The sequence below is a fragment of the Microchirus variegatus genome (assembly GCF_963457635.1).
Source record: "Microchirus variegatus genome assembly, chromosome: 22".
Classification (NCBI taxonomy): Eukaryota; Metazoa; Chordata; class Actinopteri; order Pleuronectiformes; family Soleidae; genus Microchirus; species Microchirus variegatus.
This window is the reverse complement of record NC_139823.1, coordinates 8,274,481-8,296,143: the sequence shown is the minus strand read 5'-3', so window position 1 is coordinate 8,296,143 and position 21,663 is coordinate 8,274,481. Positions and strand designations below refer to the sequence as shown.

General features: G+C 39.2%; 1 protein-coding gene across 1 annotated transcript; it reads left to right on the top strand.

The window, feature by feature from the left end:
• The first annotated feature begins 203 nt into the window (after nt 1–203).
• rbms1b (RNA binding motif, single stranded interacting protein 1b) lies at nt 204–20,740 on the top strand. Its single transcript, XM_083908869.1, has 13 exons — nt 204–487; nt 5,569–5,747; nt 7,351–7,409; nt 9,198–9,289; nt 12,233–12,390; nt 12,893–12,972; nt 13,585–13,700; nt 14,057–14,106; nt 14,232–14,319; nt 15,498–15,548; nt 16,764–16,874; nt 16,978–17,058; nt 18,404–20,740. Exons 1-13 carry the CDS (start codon nt 437–439, stop codon nt 18,473–18,475), a joined length of 1,188 nt encoding a protein of 395 aa, XP_083764995.1. The 5' UTR covers nt 204–436; the 3' UTR covers nt 18,476–20,740.
• The last annotated feature ends 923 nt before the right edge of the window (nt 20,741–21,663 follow it).

Sequence of the window (21,663 nt, the reverse complement as noted above, 5' to 3'; positions counted from 1 at the left end):
CTCTATTAAAGTCGCGCCTGAAATGTTCGCGCACGCAAAATACACGGAATGAAAAGTACTTTTTTTGAGGTGTTGCTTTAATGGCTACCCCTACGTCAAAGCGGTTAATGGTTTCTCCCGCCGTAGCCGTGCCTGTCCTGCGCAGCCCCGACTGCAAATCAATGAAGCCAGTGAAGGCAGCGGTGGGGCTGGGCCGTCGAAGTTGGGACAATCTACGGGGTTTTCTGTCGCTAAAGAGTCGACGACAATAAGGACATGTACACTGCTAATATGTACACAGAGCTATTTTCGTGTCTTTTAGCGGAGTAAGGAGGACACACGTAGCCGTTTTTTTCGACTTGTATGATAAGTTTGATATATTTCAAAAGACATTTGTAGCTTAACTAAAAAAAAAAAAGAAAAAAGAAAAGAAACACCCTCCATTTTCGAAGTGAGGATGATTTTTGCTAATACTGGAAACCCACTAAGGACCCCATATCGCAAACAGGTAAACATGCTACTATTACTCCTTAAAGACCGCACGTCCAATAAACTGGTTCAGTTAAGGTCGTGAAGTTATTAGTGTGTGGCAACTGTGTAAATACACTCAACGTACTGTAGAGGAGACACTTGGGAAGAAAGGTATTGGACTTAGTTTTACCAATGTAATTGTCTGAAATGGAAGTCTTGTGTTTCTCAGTCGGGTGAACGACATGTCATGAATGTGTTTAATGGGAATACCTGCTGTTCAGGCCGTGGTCCAGCTTGTCTGTTAGTGCCGGACAGATACAGGCCGATGTCTGCAGCTGATGCTTTGATAATCTATGTGCTGTCCACACACAGTGTCACACCAACAGGCGTGGGACGATATGATAATGTACTGTCACAATTATCGTGGAAAATAATCGCGATTCATCATATTATTGCAATAATCTTAAATGTACTTTGGTCCGATTTAGTAAGCTTTGAGTCTAAAATGTCTAAAAATAGTATTTGTGCATATTTTCTAAGGAAACAGATTAACTGTTTACAAAATATTGCAATGTTATGGAAATGTGTTACAAATGACCATTTTATAAGAATATTGAAAAAGATCATTGCAAATCACAAGGTCCTGGAATGGCTGGAAAAAAGCAGGCTCCCCATTCTGAAACTTAAAAATATATGGATAAATAAATCCCTAGAGCTACATGCTGGTGAGTTTAAAAGCCTTTGCAAGTCACACTTGAAATATTGATGATTTTCTCCATTCACGATTATCACAGTGGGTAAGAATTCATTGTGGGTGCTATGTGTAATAATGTATATTGTCCCATCCCTTTAGCTGTTGATTTGCAACCTATCGGTATAATACAGTACACATAAGCTGGCCATTGACACTATTTGACAGACAGAAGCAATTTCTCGAGAAATATATTCTGGTTTTGGTTTGGACAAATGAATATTTTGGTTGGTTTCTGTTAATGGACCATATTGTATGTATTTCTGAACATACACTGTTGAGTTGAGAGTCCCACTAATGCTATTCATTCACTATATTTGCTCACAGTATTAGGTTTCCAAAATGGGTAACTAATCTCCCTCTGATGTGTTCGCATCGTCCCAGTTACATATAGATTTATTTGAGCTTCCTTCACCCAAACGATTTGAATAAGCGCATTTTTTACCCTGTTACGTTCAACGCTGTTATCCTGTGGCTATAGAGCTCCATGGGCGAGGCTTGTTACTGGAAGGCCTGTGTATTTCCAGCTCGGATATGACAGGCTCTACTGGTCTGGAACTGGCTGATAAGATGCTGTCCTCTCCCCTCATGGTCTCTCACAGTCGAGCGCTTGAGTAGCCGGCCATATGAATGAAAACAGACTTTACTTACAAACACTTAAAAAGGGGAAGTTGATGTTGTTGAAATCCCATCACATGCAGTGGAGATGAAGCTATACATTGTCTTTGAAGACTGGCTTGTCTTGTTTGTTGGTACACACTGTCATAAACTGCCTGTAATGTATGTAATGACTTTATGAGACATTTTAAGTAAGGGTGATATTGATGTGTAATTTAATAGAAGTCTGTAAAAGGCTCATTGATTTCCAAGATTTTGAGTGTGTTGTACATTTCCCTCTGTCTCTACCTCTGCTATTCAACGTATTACTGTTGTTGGTCAGTCATTAACAAAACAAAACTTATATGAAATAGAAATTGAAACATGTGTTATCTCTATAGTGTGTGCCTGCCGTTCTTCCCTGAAACCACAACAATATACCCAAATAAGCATTGCGTCTATTGAGATGCTGAGAAATAAGTTGAAATTGCAGCTTTGTTATGTCCTGTATTTGGATGAAAGCCATATAGAAAGAGATCTTCTATGTTAAAGAAGGTGCCGCTGATTGACAACCATGAAACCACATCTTCCATGTGATTTTGGAAGATGTGGAAATCATTTCAAATCAGAATATAGCTCATTTAAATTGGGGTTTTTAACAGAATTACAATGGTAATCTCTTTGAGGGAGTAATTGCAATGACAAGTGTGTTTTATTTGGCTCGCTTTTTGTTAACATGATTCATAAAATTAACTTGGCTTAAAATAAGGAAATTGAGGCCATGATTGTGTTGTTTGTAAATGAATGCGAGTCATGCAAGTAACTGTGATGCACTTTAAATATGCTGATGAGGATGTTTTATAAATGGTTTCCAAAAAATATTTAATTACTTGTCACAGCTGTCTTTGTGGTTGTTGCTAAAGAGTGGGATCACATCATTCACACAGTAATGTGGAATCTCCTCAAGGAATAGTCTTAAACTTTGTGACAGCGTCTTTAAAAGAGAGTAATCAACTAGAGATTAGGCTGGCGTAAATAAGAACTTTTCGCTGGCGAGTTCAGACAGGTTTCCTCTATGCTATTCCTTTTTACTTTTCTTAATATTCTTTCTTCTTAAGAAAACTATTACCTTTTATTTACCATCACATGCAAATACAGAACCATTAAAGCATTCTTTCAGTAGCTTAGCTAGAGTTGTAGTAGTTTGAATATTTCATATAATACGTGACAAAAATTTTAGAAAAATCATTATAAAAATCTGTTGAAATCATTCAGAAAGCGATGATTTACTCACTCATTTTGTTACCATTACTTGTGACTTGTAACTGATTGCTATAAGAAGGTAAAGTTGTGACATTCCTCCATACCAAACTGAAGAGAAATGCTGTTAAATAATTAGGGCCCTGTGAATTGGTCTTAGCAAGGATAAGGCGTACAGAGTTGTCATTTTCCTGTTCCTGTTCCTGTTCCTCTTCATTTTCCTGTTGGGTGTCCACATAATTAATTTAAAGATGGGTGAGGGTTGTTAAAAGAGGTGTGGCCAGGTGCATTGCTTGTACATTTGTATTTTGAGGCAGCTTGAAACAGTTTTGAACAACAAAAACCTGGGCTAATGCTATGCAATGCTGGGAAGACAATACAATAATATACATGCACACTTTTGTGAAAAACACAGATTAATGCGTTCAAAAGTGCTGTCTATTGCTACCTGTCAAATTTGGCCTTAATATAGCAGTACACCACAGTATCAAGTGCACCTGGCGTGTAAAGTAGACTAATTGGTAGGTTACACTCACACACTCACATTTAATCAAGAGATTAAGCACAACAGCCTTGTTGTTCACACGTTCGCCATTGTTATATTACCCAAAGATATATATACATGCATTTGCATCGGTTTTATTTTGACCATATTTTGTCAGATTGAAAAGTCACATTAACTAGGAGATGAAAGAGCAAGTTTGAAACATTGCAAATGATATAATACCTATTTTAAAGTAGTTTAAACTAGTCTGATATTCATATCTAAGTGCAAAAGTCCAAATCACTGCACTTCCTGTAACGCTCCAAAATGATTGAACAATTCTCCTACTTATAAAGCCCCTAATATACATTTGCTTAAAAAACGTTTTGCGCTTCTGTTTGTTTGTATGTTCTCGGCAACACCACAAGCCATAAGTTGTTAATTACGCAGCGTTATAGAATTGAATCCTTCTTTTTTGATATTTTTATTTTGATATTGTTAATTAAACTGTACATCTATTTCCTTCTTCGTCCAATGTCTTCTGGCATGCTATACTGACTGCAATGCTGCCCTCCATAGTTCAAAGCTTTCAGTCTAGTCACAGATGGAAGATTTCTAGCACATCTCAAAGTCCTTTATCACATTTCAGAGTTCTTCAGCACAGGTCAAAGTGCCCCACCCAACTGCCTCCTGGTCTCCTCAGTCTCTCTACATCCAATTTCATGTGAAGCACTCAGTCATTTCTTTTATTCTTGATGTTATGAATGGTGCTATACAACTATACCGTTGTATTATTGTTATCATTATTAATATTATTATTATGGATGTTGCAGTGAGTTGGGAAACAGTAGGTCAGACTTGTTTTCTTAACAGTGAAGGCATGTGAGGCAGTCAGGCAGCCATTCACGAGAGAACATCCTTTAGGCTGAAGTCCAGACATGAGTTGCTCTCTCCTGTCACCGCCTCATGCTTGGGATTCCTTCATCTTCCCCTTAGCCCCGGTTATTCCCCAGAGAGGAAGAGGTGGGGGTGGGGGGGTGGTAGTCTCAGATACCAAAGTAAAAGGCACATCTCTGAAGGGGAAAGCTTTCTCACACGAGGACATCTGTGTCTTGTAAACATGAAGAGCAAAGTTGCACAATCGCAGAAGGATTTTCACTTTTTCTCCTATTGCCCTCTGCCACTGATTTTGAAATGAAGATCTCATGATCACGCGTTTGTTATTTTTACTATTTTAATCTTAAAAAAAACTACTTACTTCAGTGTTTTTGTGACCAATAGAGGGCAAGATAGGCAGTCATTCAAATCTTTCTGATAGTCAAAGCTTTTTTTAAAGGTGGAATTGAGGTTTAAAGGTCTCTACACAAGGGACAATTGTTCCTGTTGACCTTCAAAAACCTTACTCGACATCCCACAACAGTGGGACACCAGGCCAGAGCTAAAAGCCCTTGTAGATGCTGACGGTGATGACCATGCTGACTGTGAAGGTGAATTAGAGCAGTGTTTCCCAATCCTGGTCCTCTGGGACCCCTGTCCAAGGACCAGGAGCAGCTCATTCAGTATTCTAGTTGGCGAACATAGTGGAGTATTCTGAAGCTGGCGCTGTATATTTGCTGAGATACAGGTGATTCACTTGTGCATCATTACTGTTTGCCACTGCATATTCTGCCATTAACGATCTCTCTATCAAAGGACAAAAGCATAGAGGAACCAAACAAGACAAAAAAAGATTTCATAATCCCTTGAGTGAGAGGGGCCAAACAGCAGACGATGCATGCTGTGGGTTTAAAAGACATATGCCATACTTTCTGCTAATGTTGCTCAGTATCAAAAATGACTGTGCACACACTACTCTTGAGACATCAAAGCACACTTCTGACCACACCTAGCCGCAACCATTAGAGATGTGCGGTCACACATGAAACAAACCCTGTACGTCTCACTGTGGCGTATTGTTTCCTCACCCATCATTCAGTCCAAACTTAAATTTAACCTTATTGGTCTCTGTCTCCTTTGCCTTTTCCAGCCACCTGTTGGCCCGTCGTCACACCCCATGGCTCCACCCAGCCCGAGCACCAACAGCAGCACCAACAACAGCAGCAGCAGTAGCACTGCAGGCTGTGACCAACTCAGCAAAACAAACCTCTATATTCGAGGTCTGTCCCCTTCAACCACAGATCATGACCTGGTCAAGCTCTGTCAGCCGTAAGTACTGCACTTCCTCTCATTACCGAGTTCTACTTAAATTTTGTTTTGGCAATAGCGGTTGCTGATTTAGTTAAATTCAAAAAGGGTGTGAAGATACTACTATATTATATTTAAAGTTAAGATTATGATGTTTAAGATGATCTTTTCTTATAATTTATAATTGTAGTAAATTTAACTTATGTGCCTTTCTGATAATCTGAATAAAAATTTAGCTGTAGCTTTATTCTTGTTTCATAACTTTGCGTTTATAAAAGTGATGTAGTATTAGAGGCTTCATTTGAATGCAGCTGATGAGCTTCTTGACAGCATACCGAATAAAGAATATATACTGTGTTAGCAGTGGACCACAGCTCTCTTTGTGCCCTCAATGGTTTATAATGGCCAAGCAGAGAGAGAGACCACCCTGGAGCCATAGATTCTGTTTGCTCTATTTCCTGAAGCCTTAACTACAAGCAGGACCTTCTTGTTCATTTTTGAGGTGGCTTTGGATCAGTGGATGAGCATGTCATCTTCCCCGGCTCCTCGAGTCTACATGCCAGTGTGTCGAGACACTTAACCCTGAATGGCTCCTGGCAGCTTTTGTCGACAGTGTGTGAATGGGTGTGACAGATGTGTGATAGAAACAGTGCTGCATATAGATGCACACTGCACAGTAAGGATGTGTACGTGTGAATGTGTGAATGGCAAAACCATAGTGTAAATTGCTTTTAGTGATAAAAAGTGCTTTGTGAAATAGACCATTTACCTTGTGTCACAGTGTTCCACAGAATAATCCGGAATTGTGTGATAAACTATCGGAAAAAATAATTGCGCTGCATTCGGAAGACACAGTAAGAGCACGGATGCTGTCGTCACACGTGATTTGAGATTGAGGAGAGGTCGCAGCTTTTCTTAATCCCTGTCTGATATATCCTGGATGTGTTGTGAATAATTATAAAAGCTCTCTGTCTATAAAGTGACCTTGAGTGTTCTAAAAGGCTTCTAAAATCAAATGAATTGACTGACAAAATGTGTACTCAACATTATTGAGTACAAAAACTAAATTAGAAATTGAAACATCCAGGAATTAATAGGCTCTTGCATACGTGTTGATTTGTAACATCAACATCATGTACATCATATACATATATATATGTATATCAAAAATAGGCCCCAGAATAAGCATTTAAATAAAGAATTTGCTATTAGAGATAATGAACACCGTATCAGCACTTTCTGCATGTATACCAATACTACCATGGTAAAAGCATGAAGCAATAGACTTATGAATGTCATCATTTCTGCCATCAGTGTGTACTGTTTATTAACTTAGACACTGATAAAGCTAAAAACCTCTCCTCAGATCCACTTTTGTGACTCCGTGTAAAGTTGGATTCAATGGTTTAGTTTGGCAAAAAAAAAAAAAGGGAAAAAAAGGTCTGTTTAAATTTGCACTCACATGGTGGGGATTTTCAGCACCACATGGAAACCACTTCCTGTTTCTCATATTTTTGCAGTGATGTCATAGGTTGTTGCTCAACCCTTTTTGTGTGTTTTATAACAGGCTCTGTCTGGTGTATAATCCTGTTAACAACGCCTCGCCTTTCTGCTCCTCTTGTAGGTATGGCAAAATTGTATCAACAAAGGCTATCCTCGACAAGACTACAAACAAGTGTAAAGGTGTGTGTGAAGCTCTTATTTTTTTTTCTTTCCAACAATAACCTCCCTAATCTGTTTGTCTTCTGTGAATAAAGACGTCACAGGCTGCGCTGATGGATATGCATCGCTTTGCTGTGAGACACAATATCACCTCCACGCTTTTTACAACATAAGTCTAATGTGTGAATTGTGCTTGACCTCGACCATAAATCGTTTAGAAGCTATGTACTTGTCTCAGGTGCTCTGGTCACATGACCCTCGCTGCTCAAAGCTGTCTCCCAGCTCGTGTTATTTTAAGCCCTAGCTCTTTCCTGTTGTCACTGTTGTGGGTGGTTCACCGAGACAAGGCCGACTCCTCCTCTCTTTAGTGAATAACAGTGCTGGGTTTGTTCCAGTTCTAGCAGACAGCCCACCTGGCTACAGAGAGACTTACTGACTCTTTCCTCTAGTGCCGATTTAGGGATTAAGACAACTCTCTCTCACACTCTCCTCTGGATTATGCAGATGTCAGTTAATCAAAGGTTCTTGGTGAAACTGGACACCATGAAGTGTCTTTTAAATAGAACCCAACGTCTCATAAAATCCTTAATTTCACTAAAGTCATTGTTTTTATATAATGTCACACTTTATCAGGAAATAACATTCACATTAAACTTTTAGTACCAGTGTGACATATTTACAATACTTCAGGTCAAATATAGCAGTTGTCGTGCTGAATAAAGACTGTGGTTTCACTCAGTTTGTCCCTCCCAGGACAAAGCGCTGACCTGAACTATGAATGTCACGCTGGTGTCTGCATCCGCAGCTTTTTTTTTTCCTACACACAAATGCATTGCTTATCCCAAACCTAAACTATCACCTTAATATGCCAACTTAATGCTGAAGAATGTGCAAAGGGCAGATTCCTACCTCTTTAGCTTCTCACCCTACATTGTAGCCCAGGCTGCGGTGAGGAAATGTACCAACTGAGAAACCTAATAGGGGTGTACATCTCTCCCTAACACCCTAAGAGGGGACGATTTGATCGTATCTGTTTACGTAGGCTAATGTACGAAATCTATCTCTTTCTTGCTTTTATTTTATGACATGGTTTGTTTCAGAACTGCCTAACTGTCATTTTGTATACTGAGGCACAGTTCAACAAAAACACTTACGTGAGCAAATATTTGTGACATTGCAAATATCAAGTGCCGTCTGTCTGTCTCTGTCTGTATGTCCGACACACCCATGCCCAAACATCTCACTTTAGCAATCAAAGAGGGGATATATGAGAGAAAAAGCCTGAGAGAAGCCTTAGCTCTTCTTAGCCCAACTTAATACTTAATAACTTAATAACAGTTCAGCCAATGACACAAATTAGAGCAAATTAGAAAGAACAAACAGAGCTTTTGATGTCATTTTCAAAAAAGATTTTAGAAACATCCATTCTCTCATTGTGTATGGGTTTGAGGACACAGTGAAGTGACAAGTGTCATAAAAGTTAATCTAATGCGATTCTTTATAAAATGGGCCATTGGCATGGTTGTAGTGCATTTATATCAATACATTTTTTTTCGCAAATTGATGTATTTGTTTCTTTTACTTTATCCACAACAACCAATTGGTATGAGTTAATTTGTGACACACTTGGTAACTGTGTTTCTGCCTTAATCAGCTCAATAGATGCTCACATTATCTCCTGAAACATCTCCTCTATTTTCTGTGTAGCAGTAATTTTATTAAGCATAGGTTTGCAGCGTTGTGCCTTTGCCATCATGCGTGCCTGCCTGTCGTAGGATGTTGTCCTCACTGTCGTGTTTGTCTCCACAGGGTATGGCTTTGTGGACTTCGACAGCCCTGCTGCAGCTCAGAAAGCCGTGGCTGCCCTGAAGACTACTGGTGTCCAAGCTCAGATGGCAAAGGTCAGGGTTTAGTTTCTAATCCTGATATCTCATCCATACAAGTCACCCATTAAAACTGTTTCTCTTTCATCTGGGTGGTTGGGCAGCTTACAGCAAACGCATTTAGTAGACGGTAATCCTTCACGAGTAAATATGTTCTCCCTAAGACGTGGTTCGTAGACCACGCAGTGATTCGAATCGTGAAGAAAGCCAGCTTGAATTTGTGCACACGTGTGCAAGTATGTGTAGAATTTTAATTGATGTAGGTGTGTGATGCTATTATATATAATGCAGATTTCCTGCAGCACCTTTGAACATTTTCAGGAGGAAACCAGGACGTTGCAGTTTGCAGGTCTCTGTTTTGTGTGAGTGTGTGCAATGTGAGGCTCTGGTGCTTTTTTTTTCCAAATGCATTTAAACAAAGCATCGATAAATGGCAGATTTAAGGTTGTTTATTAATACATTTGTTCTTTCCGAATTAAAATACAACCCAGGGCCAGAAAAAAATGGAGTAAGATTATCAAAGCACATAGTTGAGCATGAAATATAAACACTCATGTGCTCAGTAAGATATGATGATCCTTTAAAAACATGTAAATTGAATTGAAACAAGATGATTATTTTGTTGTGAAGGGTTTATAACAACATAATTATTCACAGTAGCAGTAGAGAAGTATTGCACGTTGATTATTGTACACTGTGTATAGTTATTTGTTTATGTTTGAACATGGTGTTTAAATGTTTGAAATTTGCTTCCCACTTCACCGTGCTCTAAAAAGAGGCATCCTCCCTCATGCTGTCATCATGTCCTTATTTATCTTCTTTTGGGAGGGGGAGCACTTGAGACAGCAGATATCAAGTTTATACCATTATGTATAGAAACATTACTAAATACGTGAATTATTCAGCGAACACCTGGGTTGGTTTCAAACAAAACAATCAGACAGCAAATGAATGAATGAATTACTTCATGAATAACTTAGCACCCAAGCAAACGCAGACCAGTTGTGGGAGTTTACCAGAGGTGGCCTTTTAAAAGCTTAATACGGTGGTTTAGTTTGGCTAAAAAGTGACTCTTTAAGCTTGCACTTATGGTGGGGATTTTCAGCACCACCATGGAAACCACTTCCTGTTTCTCATGTTTTCACGGTGATGTCATGGTGTGTAGCTTAACCCTCCCTCACGGTGTACTTTTGCATTGTGAGACACTGACTCTGTTCTCCTTCCTTATTTGCTTCTTTCTTTTTTTCATTTTATCTTATTCTGTTTCTTTTCCAGTTGCAATAACGTCATCGTGACTCCTGTTGTAATAATGGAATATTTATATATATCAAAGGTCATTGTACTGAGCCAAATATTCAATTGTATTTTGCTTGTATTGTAGTTTGTACATGGCTCTTAAACGTATAGTAATGCATTTTCTTGCTTGTTTTGTGGGCAAATTGAAAGTTTTTGTGTCAGTCAAAAGCTCTGTCAGGCTGTCAGAAAGACTTCAAATATGATTATTTCATTTGGAGAGTGGTGTTGCTGACAGAAGTACGACGTACCAGAGGAAATGTGTTATAATTATTCACCACATGGTTGTGTTTCTGCAGTTTGTTGGTCCAAGAGCTGGACTCAGCACTGTATTTTTTTGTAATCTTGGATTGAGGCTCCAATTCGTTACAAATCTGCTAAAAACAATAGAGGTTTTTAAGTAATTTAGATTAACTCATCATTCTTCCTGGACAACTTGGAGTTTCTGTAGATACATTATGGATAGACAGTCATTCATGTTTGTTTGTTTTTTTTGTCTTGACTTTTACACGGTTATATATAGAGTACATATTCAGATAAGGACAATAAAGTAAGGCTGTAAGTACTGTTGACGTTACTTTTCTCCATCACCCATAAAGGAAGTAAATAATTGTGTGTTGTTATGGTGACAGAAGCCAGTCAGGGAAATTTAGTTTCCATATAGCTGTGAGAAAGAACCCTTCACCTCATTTCCCTGTCTGGGGATCTGTGGGGCTTCTTGACATGCCTCTGTGCACCCATTTTACTTTTTTTAATTAAAAGAGAGGAGCTTTAAAGCGGAAGGCCTAAGTGTAATCTTTATATTGTGGAAGTCAACTGCCTTTATAAAGTGTGAGCCTTTTACCCTGGCTTTATTCTCACTCTTCACTGCAGTAGCTTGTTTGAGCTTAATGGACTCCTTGACAAAGTTCCCATTTCCTGTTTTTAATCCGCTCTGGCATTCTTCAGGCAACTGACTTTCTCCTATTGCTAATAGATATTTATAAAATCAGTGGTAACACGTGAACCAATAAGAGTTTAGTTTCTTTTTAGATTATGTCAGTAAATTATTTAAAAAATGCTAATTAGGTGTGCCTCTTTCTCTGTGTGTGGTATGTTATCAAGCTGTTTGCATGAAATGTTAAGAAGAACAGCGTTGTTTTTTGGGTTTTTTCTGACCTTCTTTCTTCTTTCAGTCTGTCGCTTTTATTGAAGCAGTCCGTCCCTGTAGGTAACTCTGAATGTGACACAATATTGATGAATAGTAACAGAGAGAGAGAGGCTGCTCCCCAGGGACTCGTAGCCATGTCCTTTGTTTCTGCTGATGCTATTAAAATACTGCAAGACATCGGCTCACGTGAGCCTTAAGCCTCCACGGGCTACATGCAAATCACAAATTATCACTGCTCATAGTGATTCTTTATTTCCTAAAATTTCCAACAGATATTGACACAGGGAAGCAGACACATGCCAACCCCATTTACAAAGGTCTGTATTTGGAGACTATTGAGTAATTGGCTCTTTCCTTCCCGTGTCTCGTCCTCCTTTTTGTTTCATCGCTACATTACTGAAGCCAATTTTTTGGAAAAGATCCATAAAGATATACTGTGTCTGTGTATTTCAAACAATGCCAATAGCGGTGCTATAAAATATGGCTTCCTCTCTCTCTCTCTTTTTGTAACCGTACAGCAACAAGAGCAAGACCCCACAAACTTGTATATCTCCAACCTGCCTCTGTCTATGGATGAGCAGGAGCTAGAGAATATGTTGAAGCACTTTGGCCAGGTCATCTCTACACGCGTCCTGAGGGACTCCAGTGGAGCCAGCAGAGGAGTGGGCTTTGCCAGGTCAGTGTGCAATTTACTGTCAGTGATTCATGCCATTAAAATGAAATATGGATATTTCTACTAGTGCTGCATATTTTGTACCAACACGAGAGACAATAGATCTTTTACCTATTGGCTGAAAAAATATATAGCTATGTGGTTGACTACACAGAAAGAGCAGTTCTCCTATAGACAAATGGAAACTCCTTAAAAAGAACATCTTCACAATGACTATGTGATTTAATTATAGTGGTACTGCTGGCTGTCTTCTGTCAGTCGTGCTTGCATAACCGGACATTCAACAGAAACAAAAATATCATGATGCGTCTCAGGAATGTTTGTTTGTGTGGGTGTGCTCTGATATGCAGATACGGAGACGACTACACAAGTTGAATCCATTATAAATTGAAAAATAACCTTTTCCGCCCAGCTACAAAGAAAGCAGACGTCCTAAAAGCACCTGCACACACTCATCACTGCAGACATGGCTGATGTAGTGCTGTTCTGTTTTTTTTAACTTCAGGATGGAGTCAACTGAAAAATGTGATGCCGTCATTTCTCACTTCAATGGAAAGTTCATCAAGACCCCAGCAGGTGTTCCAGGTATGACATACTACATAATGATTTACTATTATTATATATACATATTAGATTTGTTATATTTCTATAATAATTTATGTTGCCAGGCTATGAAGTGAATACTTTTGATTAAATAATAGCATTTGTCTGATAGTGATTGTTATGTGCATAGTCCTTATAGGTGGGGTTGTATAGACAGGATGGAGTGGTCAGCGAGCTGATTCATGTTTCCAACTGGAGTCAGAGAGTCTCCTGGTAAAGAGCTCATATACGCTGAGCCTTAAGTGGCAGAGCACAGACAAAGAAAACAAGAGAGCGAAAGAGAGAGAGAGAGAGAGAGTTGCTCTGTGTGCCTTCCACTCCCTCGCTAAGCTTTTTAATTGGATTATTAGACTGAAATAGTCTCTGCTGGCCTTGCCTCCTTTAGGAAGGGGAGGGGATTATAGCTCCACTGCTGCCAAATTAGATGTCTGTGTTCCCAGGCTGGCTTGTAAATGTACACTCCCAGGCTTCAGGGAGTGATTTGCCGTATAGCGAGCAGCGACAGCATTGTCTGTGGGGTTGTTTTTTTGGTTTTTTTTTCTGTCTAAGACACACATTTTCATTTAATGTCTCTCACCGTTTCTCTGTCCCCAGCTCCCTCTGAACCCTTGCTGTGCAAGTTTGCTGACGGAGGGCAGAAAAAGAGACAAAGTCTGAGTAAATTTGCCCATAATGGGCGAGGCTGGGCAAGGGACAGTGACTCAAGACTGGTAAGCAGTTGTCTAGGACAGACTTACAGTAAGAGACTGAGAGTGGATGATGGGAATCAACCCATGAGCAGACATGAATATAAATGATTTACAAAATAATCAATTTGAGTAACTTCATTAGCCTTCTGTTGCAGAAGAGACATCTATATGAATACATAACATGTATATTATCATTTCTGTCAGGCATCTTCAGTGCTTTTGATTTTACAAACCTGGTTATCTGCTCTGCATTTTAATGGATAATAGATAAACAATAGACTGTGCAGTGTCAACAGTACAATGCTATTGTGTGGGCTAAGTGCTTGAGTTGCATACATGAGTTTAGTTGCCAAACCAGTGTTGTCCTTTTCCCCCAGGCTGGAATGACGCTCACATATGACCCCAGTGCAGCTGCTATGCAAAATGGGTGAGCTACAACAACAGATGAGATTACATTGCTGAGGCCAATGTTTTTTTGGAATGCGTCTATTTCCTTGATAATTCACTTGATCATTTTTATTCAGCTGAACACCTGTTATTCTGTCTCCACAGATTTTTCCCACCAGCATATAGTATTTCAAACAGGATGATTGCTCAAACGTCCATGTCTCCTTATATGTCTCCTGTTTCTACATACCAGGTTTGAATACTTCTCTTCAATTATATATATATGTGTATGTATGTAGCCGTGAATAAAAACTGTACCTTTAGCACTTCAAAGTCCATCTACGGTGGCCTTTGCATACCAGAAAGTATGTCTGTCTTCTTAATTAGTAGTGTATAAAGTATATGTAGCACTTCAAGGTCCAGTGTGTAATAATTGGTGACATCATACACTTTGTACCAAATTCCTCCGCGGGACTACGGTGGCCTTTGCATACCAGAAAGTATGTCAGTCCTCTTAATCAGTGTAGAAACATCATGGTGCAGTATGATGTCCTCTGTAAAGCAAGGCCTTTGTCTAAATTACCAATAAAAGGCTCATCTGAAATCTATTGCTGCTTTTCCACTACATAGTACAAGCGACTCAACTCGCATGGTTATTTTGCTTTTCCACTGGCGATTGTACCTGGTCCTTTGTTTAGTACCTGCTCAGAAAAGGTTCCAAGTGAGCTCAGCCGATACTATGCGCCACGTCGTCAGATTGCAGGCCCCTGATTGGTCAGTGCCATCACTGGAAGAATCACAAGCAGACACATTACTCATACCGACCAATGTCGAACTGCAGCTCAGTTAAGACTCAAAAATCCTGAAAATGTGCAGAAATTTCTAAAATATCAGTATTTAACAGAGGAGTCTGGTGCATTTAACGACGAGTACTGAACAAATCTTTTTTTATTCACTGATTCTAATGATTCAGGCAGTTCACGGCAGTTTCATGCAGCCATGCTGTGATGACCAAGCTCACGTTGAGGAGGTATTATATTGTAATGGAAAGCCAACCAAACTGTGTTGGGTTGAATTGAGCTGTGCCGAGCTGAGGCAAGGCGTGGCGGGACCATGTATTGGAAAAGCAGCATATGAAAACCCAACAATATTATGTTTTGTAGAGTCAGATTTTACTAACAAGCCATCCTAAATGTTACACTCTGGACCTTTAATTAACAAAACACTAACATTTAATTCTGCACTTTTAGATGTACTGATGTGACATTTCTAAACCTAGTGTTGCCACGATCAAGTCAAATTTGACAAAGGGAACTGTGGCCTATCATGCTAGGTGCTGTGCTAATCATAGTCGCATGTGATCTCTGGAAAAAGCAGCAGCTGCTCGGTGCAAGTGTACTGTGCTCATGGTGTGTTTGTGTCAACTTCCAGGTGCAGAATCCATCCTGGGTGCCTCAGCAACAGTACATCATGCAGCACCCAGTAAGAGCATCTTCTTCTCCTCATCGCTGATCACTTTGTCACACTTAATTTCCACTTTCGTTCTTGTGTTTTTTTTTTCTGGACCACAACTATGAAAAGAGCTCCTTGAACACTTACTGATTAATCAAGATACACCATTAGTCAGCCAAATGCCATGTGGCTTTGGCACAAAGAGTTCCACTTCCAATTAAGTCTTTTTTTTTTCTTTTTTTAATGCACCTAGCGCAAACAACAACAGCTTGTTGTAGGTGTTGTTGGATTTTTTTTATACATTAAAAACTAGCAGCAACTCCAGTGACTTTTTGGACAAACCTTACAGAGCATATGTATAGAATAATATCTCTTGTTTTATTGTCTGACAATATAAACTAAAAAGAATGTAGCTTCATTGGGAATGTGCACTAAAAATACTGTGAATGTGAGCGCAGAGAGGAAGAACACTGATCACACACACAGTCTGGCCAACACTTTGTTTTTATACCATGAAAAAAAGAAAAATCTCTGTGTGGTTGTACAGAACTGAAACATTTTCCTATAAACAAACAGACACAGTATGGATTAGTATTTACGCATAAGGTGACACATATTCCTTTGGATTTACTGTGCAAAAGTGTTTGTAAATGCATGATTTAAAAAAAAAAAACAACTGCTATATAGAGTCCATATTACAACGTCTGTTTGATGACAGATGCCAAAGGTTTTATAACAGATGGGTGTGAAATGAAATACTTTGCAAATACACCAACACACATAAGTTACTCGGGTAAATACTCAGAGAGGGTTACAGTTGTTTTAGAAAATCTTGTATCCAGATTTGTATCTGGATCACCACCATTTTGTCTTTGGGCAATAACCTACATCCTGAGAAAATGTCATAAAAATCAGTTGTTAAGTTTTTGAGTTAAGCTCCTACCAAATAGACAAAAATACAACCGCCTTGGCAGATGTAATAATAATAAAAAAAGGTTTGATGACTCAGGTCAGCCCAAAATGCTCATAGACAACCTTTTGAACCTGTGCACTGGTCATGACATGGCAGGTCTGACGTGGGTCAGGTCTGGGTTTTTTGTGCCTGAAATTCAGGCCCAGCTCTGGTTTCTGGTGTTCAATAATAACCCTTCCCTCAGATGTTTGGGAACTCTTTCACTTTAACTGAAACATACTCCACCAGCTGCACACATTCCTCTCTCTCAGCTGCGCACACTCTTATTCCAGGGTACAGTGCTATCGCCCTCCATGGACCCATCTATGTCACTGCAGCCTACTTCCATGATGTCCCCCCTCACACAGCAGATGACTCACCTGTCTCTGGGTAGCGCAGGAACGGTGAGACTATAACTCTTTGTCGATGTGGTATTTAAATGTCCTTCATGTAAACTGTATGGATGATTGTTTCTAAATGTCTGCTTCTCTTTTCTTCATTGTGTAGTTCATGGCTGCCAACACAGCTATGCAAGGAGCATATATCCCACAGTATGCACACATGCAGACAAGTTCAGTCCCTGTGGAGGTATGTTTTAACATCAGTGTGTGAGGCTGAATGATTTGGGTGGAATTTCTAATTGCAATTTTTCTGACATATATATAATGAGTGCTATTTGAACTGCTTACATTATTAGTTGTAAGCAAGGTCACCCAATACCCAGTGTGGGCCCCTAGGCAAGGCCCTTAATGCTATTTGCCTTTCCGTGCTCGGATATATGTGCCGGTTGTGTCAGGAAGGGCATCCAGCGTAAAAAATCTCTGCCAAACAAATGTGCGGGTGATCGAAAGACGCACACATTATTATTTGTAAAAGAAAATTGCAATGAATCAGTTGATTATTGTCTTGGTTAATCAATTAGTTTAGATTAATCGATTAGAAAAAGTAGATTTTTTTGTTTCCTAGACCTCAAAATGACAATGTCTCTAGAGATATATAGTTCAGAAGTAGAATGACTAATTTGTCCTCTGCATTTAACCCATCCTTACTACACACAAGTGAACACACACACAATTTACAATTTATTTAGTAGTTGATAAATCAATCATTTATTTATTAATTGTTGCAGCCCTATCAGTCAGGAATAGATTGAATTGCAGCCTTGTGTGCAGCGCTACTCACATGTATCAAACATTACCTTCATTTTAAGCCACTTTTCCACTACATGGTCCTGGCATGACTGGCCTCGGCACGGCAACATTTTTTTGCTTTTCCATTAGAGATAATACCTGAAGCAAGCTGAGCCGATACTATGCGTGCCGTCGTCAGACTGCTGGCCACTGATTGGTCAGCGTGCCGTCACAGTAAGAGTAATGAGTGCGACGTCCAACACAAGAATCGAACCGAACAATACCGAACTGTACATCAGTTAAAAAGACTTTTAAAAGATCCTGAAAACGTGCGTTAATCTCCAACATTTAGCACAGAAATGTCTCAAATGTCATCATTTAACAGAGGAGTCTGGTGTATTTAGCGACAGCACTGCTGAAAGCCTGCAAACACGAGCAAAGAGCCACATCACAAACCCTGCTGCCATATTTCAGTTCAGTGACTGTGTCAGACAGAGTCTGTGCTCCGGTCAGGAAGTACAGAACAAATCTTATGAATTATCTTATTCTAATGATTCAGTTACACTGACATTTTCAAGTCACTAGTTTGTCTGTGTCGTATTATTAAATGAAGTCACGGCAGTTTCACGCTGCCGTGCTGTGATGACTCCGCCCATGTTGAGAAGGAACTATAGTAATGGTAAAAACAAACTAAACCGCGTAGAGTCGAGTCATACCGTGCTGGGACCACATAGTGGAAAAGCGTAATAAAACAGCCGCTCACTTCAAAATAGCACTGGGGTCATCTTTGCTCTCTTTTCCAGGATAACGGCGCTCAGTCTCAAATGGACTCATCCAGGAATCACTCCCCATATTCATACCAACAAACCAAGTAACGTGGAGGTAACACCTGGCTGAAGCAATCAGGTCATGGACAAAATGGGCGCTAAGGATCTTTTCACTGTTTTGCACAGGTTCTGCAAATATTTAAGTGAGACTTTTATTTTTGGCATAATTTTCAGAGGAAATCATCAAATCAGTCAAATTATATATGGAAAAAAAAGAAGTTTTATTTTGATACTTCAATGTTTATTGTTTACCAAGAATTGCTGCAAGGAACATGTGACAAGTTGTTTAAAGTGCATGGTAGTCAATATGTCATTTGTTAATATTTTCTCTTTCTTTCTGACTTTTTTTTTTGAACATTGTGTTTGTGTGCTTGCCGTGTGAGTGTTGCTATGACAAATATTCATTGTTGTTGTTGTTGGTTTGTTTTTGTTTTTCTTGTAAAGTGAGTTCTCTTGGAACTTTTAGATTGATCTTGCTGTCTGGTTTTAAAAATGGCCTTAATAGTTTTTCTACAATCACTGTGCAGACCACCACACACAGTGACAACAAGCGACGCGGTTTCATTCCGACTCTGAAAAGTGAAAACAATGAAGCCTGTGTTTCTGCCTTTTCCCTCCCAGAACTGCTAAAAAACATTGGAGTCATTTTAGAGGAATGTTTTGAATAAAACGACTCCATCTGATAAGATTTATTAGATTAGTAATAGTTACTCGGTTCCAAATGCCCGACTTGTTCCTGGACGTCACATGATGGAAAATTTACTGAATTATCACATTTTGAATCTTTGCCTTTTTGAACACTCGGTGTAGTTAGAGTAGTTGATTTGAGGATCTTATTGGGGAGAGGGATGAGACGTGTACTTTGTCTGTTGGTCGTGCTTTTGTCTTTTGGAGTGATGTTAATTGTGAACATTAATTTTTTATGGGATGTGTTTTTTTTTCCACTTTTATTTGACAAAAAAACTGGTAAAAGGACTCATGATTGTGCAAAAAAAACCAAAACAACAACCTTGTAACAAAATTGAGGCGGGGGTAAAATGAGATAAAGATATGTACAGTATTTTATTGCACCTCGCTCTTTGATAGGAAACAAAAACTTGGCACTTTCAAATGTAGATTACTTCACCAAAGATTGTGACACTGAGGAAACGGCATCATTTGTCTCTTAAACCAGGACACGAGTGACTCTGCAGACGAGATTGCAGTTTGAACAGTGTGCCTTTTTTTTGTACATTTTCATTCAGTTTTCAAAGCTATTAGTACAAAACACACACATGAAGGAATGCCTGGATCAACAAGTGCCACAGAACGTCATACCGAAAAAACATTTTTAATTTTAAAAAAGGTAATTGGCACAATGAGCTGGTATGACATAGCACTAAAACAATATGTCTATTTATTTTAATTGTTTTGATAAAAGCAGTTAAAGTAGGAGTTTGATCGAGGTGTCCTCCAACAAGCCAGTGATTTGCCCTGATGGTCAGTCTGACCAAATATCTACCTCAGACTTTTCTTTCTTCTCTGTATTAGGCCGGGTTAGCAGGTCCAGCCCGCCCTTCCAGACCAAAACGCCACGCTCAGGAGCTGGCCACATACAGCTGTACCCTACAGGTTGTTTTTAAATACTTCTTTTTTTTGTTAATTTTCATCAGACTTATTTTTTAAGATGTATTATTGTAACCATTGGAAGTGGAGTGACAACATGTTTCTACTTGTGTCCTTGCATTCAGCATTATAGTTTCAGTGGAGCTGCTGCTGCTTTTAGAACAGTAGATTTTTTTTTTTGCAGACGCTGACGTAAGATCTTTTAAGACGCAAAAAACGGTAACAACGTAGCAAAACGGCGCGTTTGTTGCCTTGTCTTTAGCCGCGACAATTCGCAGCGGCGTTTTTTTTTTTTTTTTTCCTCTGTTGTTAACCAGGGCGTCCACACAAATGTAGGGCTGCAATGTAATGCCTGAGACTGAGAAGTAATACTGTTTCTGTGAGGTTTTTGCTGCTAGTGGTGTCTGAACCAAGTGCCATAGTACCAGGATCAAGAGTCGCAGAGGTGCATCAAAGAAAAGTAACCATCATCATTAAGTTATACAAAAAAAAAAAAAGTCTAATTTATGAAAATGTTTGTACAGACAGCTTGAGAAAAGAAAGATTTTCATAGTGCTAGATAAGAGTTTATCTTCTTTCTTCTTCTTCTCCTTTTTTTTTTTACTTGTGCCACACAATTGTTCGTGGTAACTTGTATGTACAGAATCTTTTATTTTCTTTTTCCTCTTTGTTTTCGTTTTGTAGTGTTTGTTTAATCCAAAGACTTTTTAGTAGCTTGTTGCCTAAGGTTTAATTCTGTTAATTTCCATTGACGTTTTTGAATAAAACTTTTCACCTTTTAACCCGTTTGCACTCCTAGTGTTTATTTATTTGAACGGAGTGTAGCCGGGTGGTAACTTTTGCTCGGTGACGAAATTATGTAAAAACACATTTTGTTGTAAATATATTTAATACAATGAAATGAAATTTGTCAATAGATCGCTCACTTTTTCTTTTAGATTTAATAAGGACTCTGACTTGATAGTTTGAAAACTATGTTTTTTAATTGTACGTAGTGTCGGTCTTGGCCTTCGTCGCTGCAAGAAAAGCTGTTTTGTGTTTTTTTAAGCTTATTTTATAACTCAGAACGAGACAGAAATGTAAGAAGACATCTTTTAAGCCTCCCAATTAAAGCAGCAGTTTCCAAGATTCCATTAACAATGACAGTGTCCAGCCACAAAATGCATTAGTCAAGTCTTTCTGTGAATTAATAATACAGTATTATCGCCGCAGCTTCCTGGAAGTGTTTGTCTGTCAACCATATTATATTATGCTTATAATTTATACCCACATTTAATGAAAGATCCATACACCAAAGCAAATCAAAGCAAAGGCCCTCTCACCCACTGTCCTCTTTTTGACCTTTGGCACGCACAGATGTCCGGCCCCCTGTGAACGCAATGGCCTGACCGGTATACGGCGGCTTCACAAGATAGAAAAATAAGATTCAGTCCTCTATTCATCATCGGCATTCAAGGTCCAGTGTGTAATATTCACTGTATGTGAAATAGGGAAGGGTGAGGGGATGTTGTTTAAATCCCACACACTGGACCCTTAAGCTCCGCCTCGTCCTTCTACACCACTATGCAAATGTTTTCCCTACGCTGTCTTCCTTTGCACAAGATGTTTTCGCAGTTGTGCTGCAGCCACCG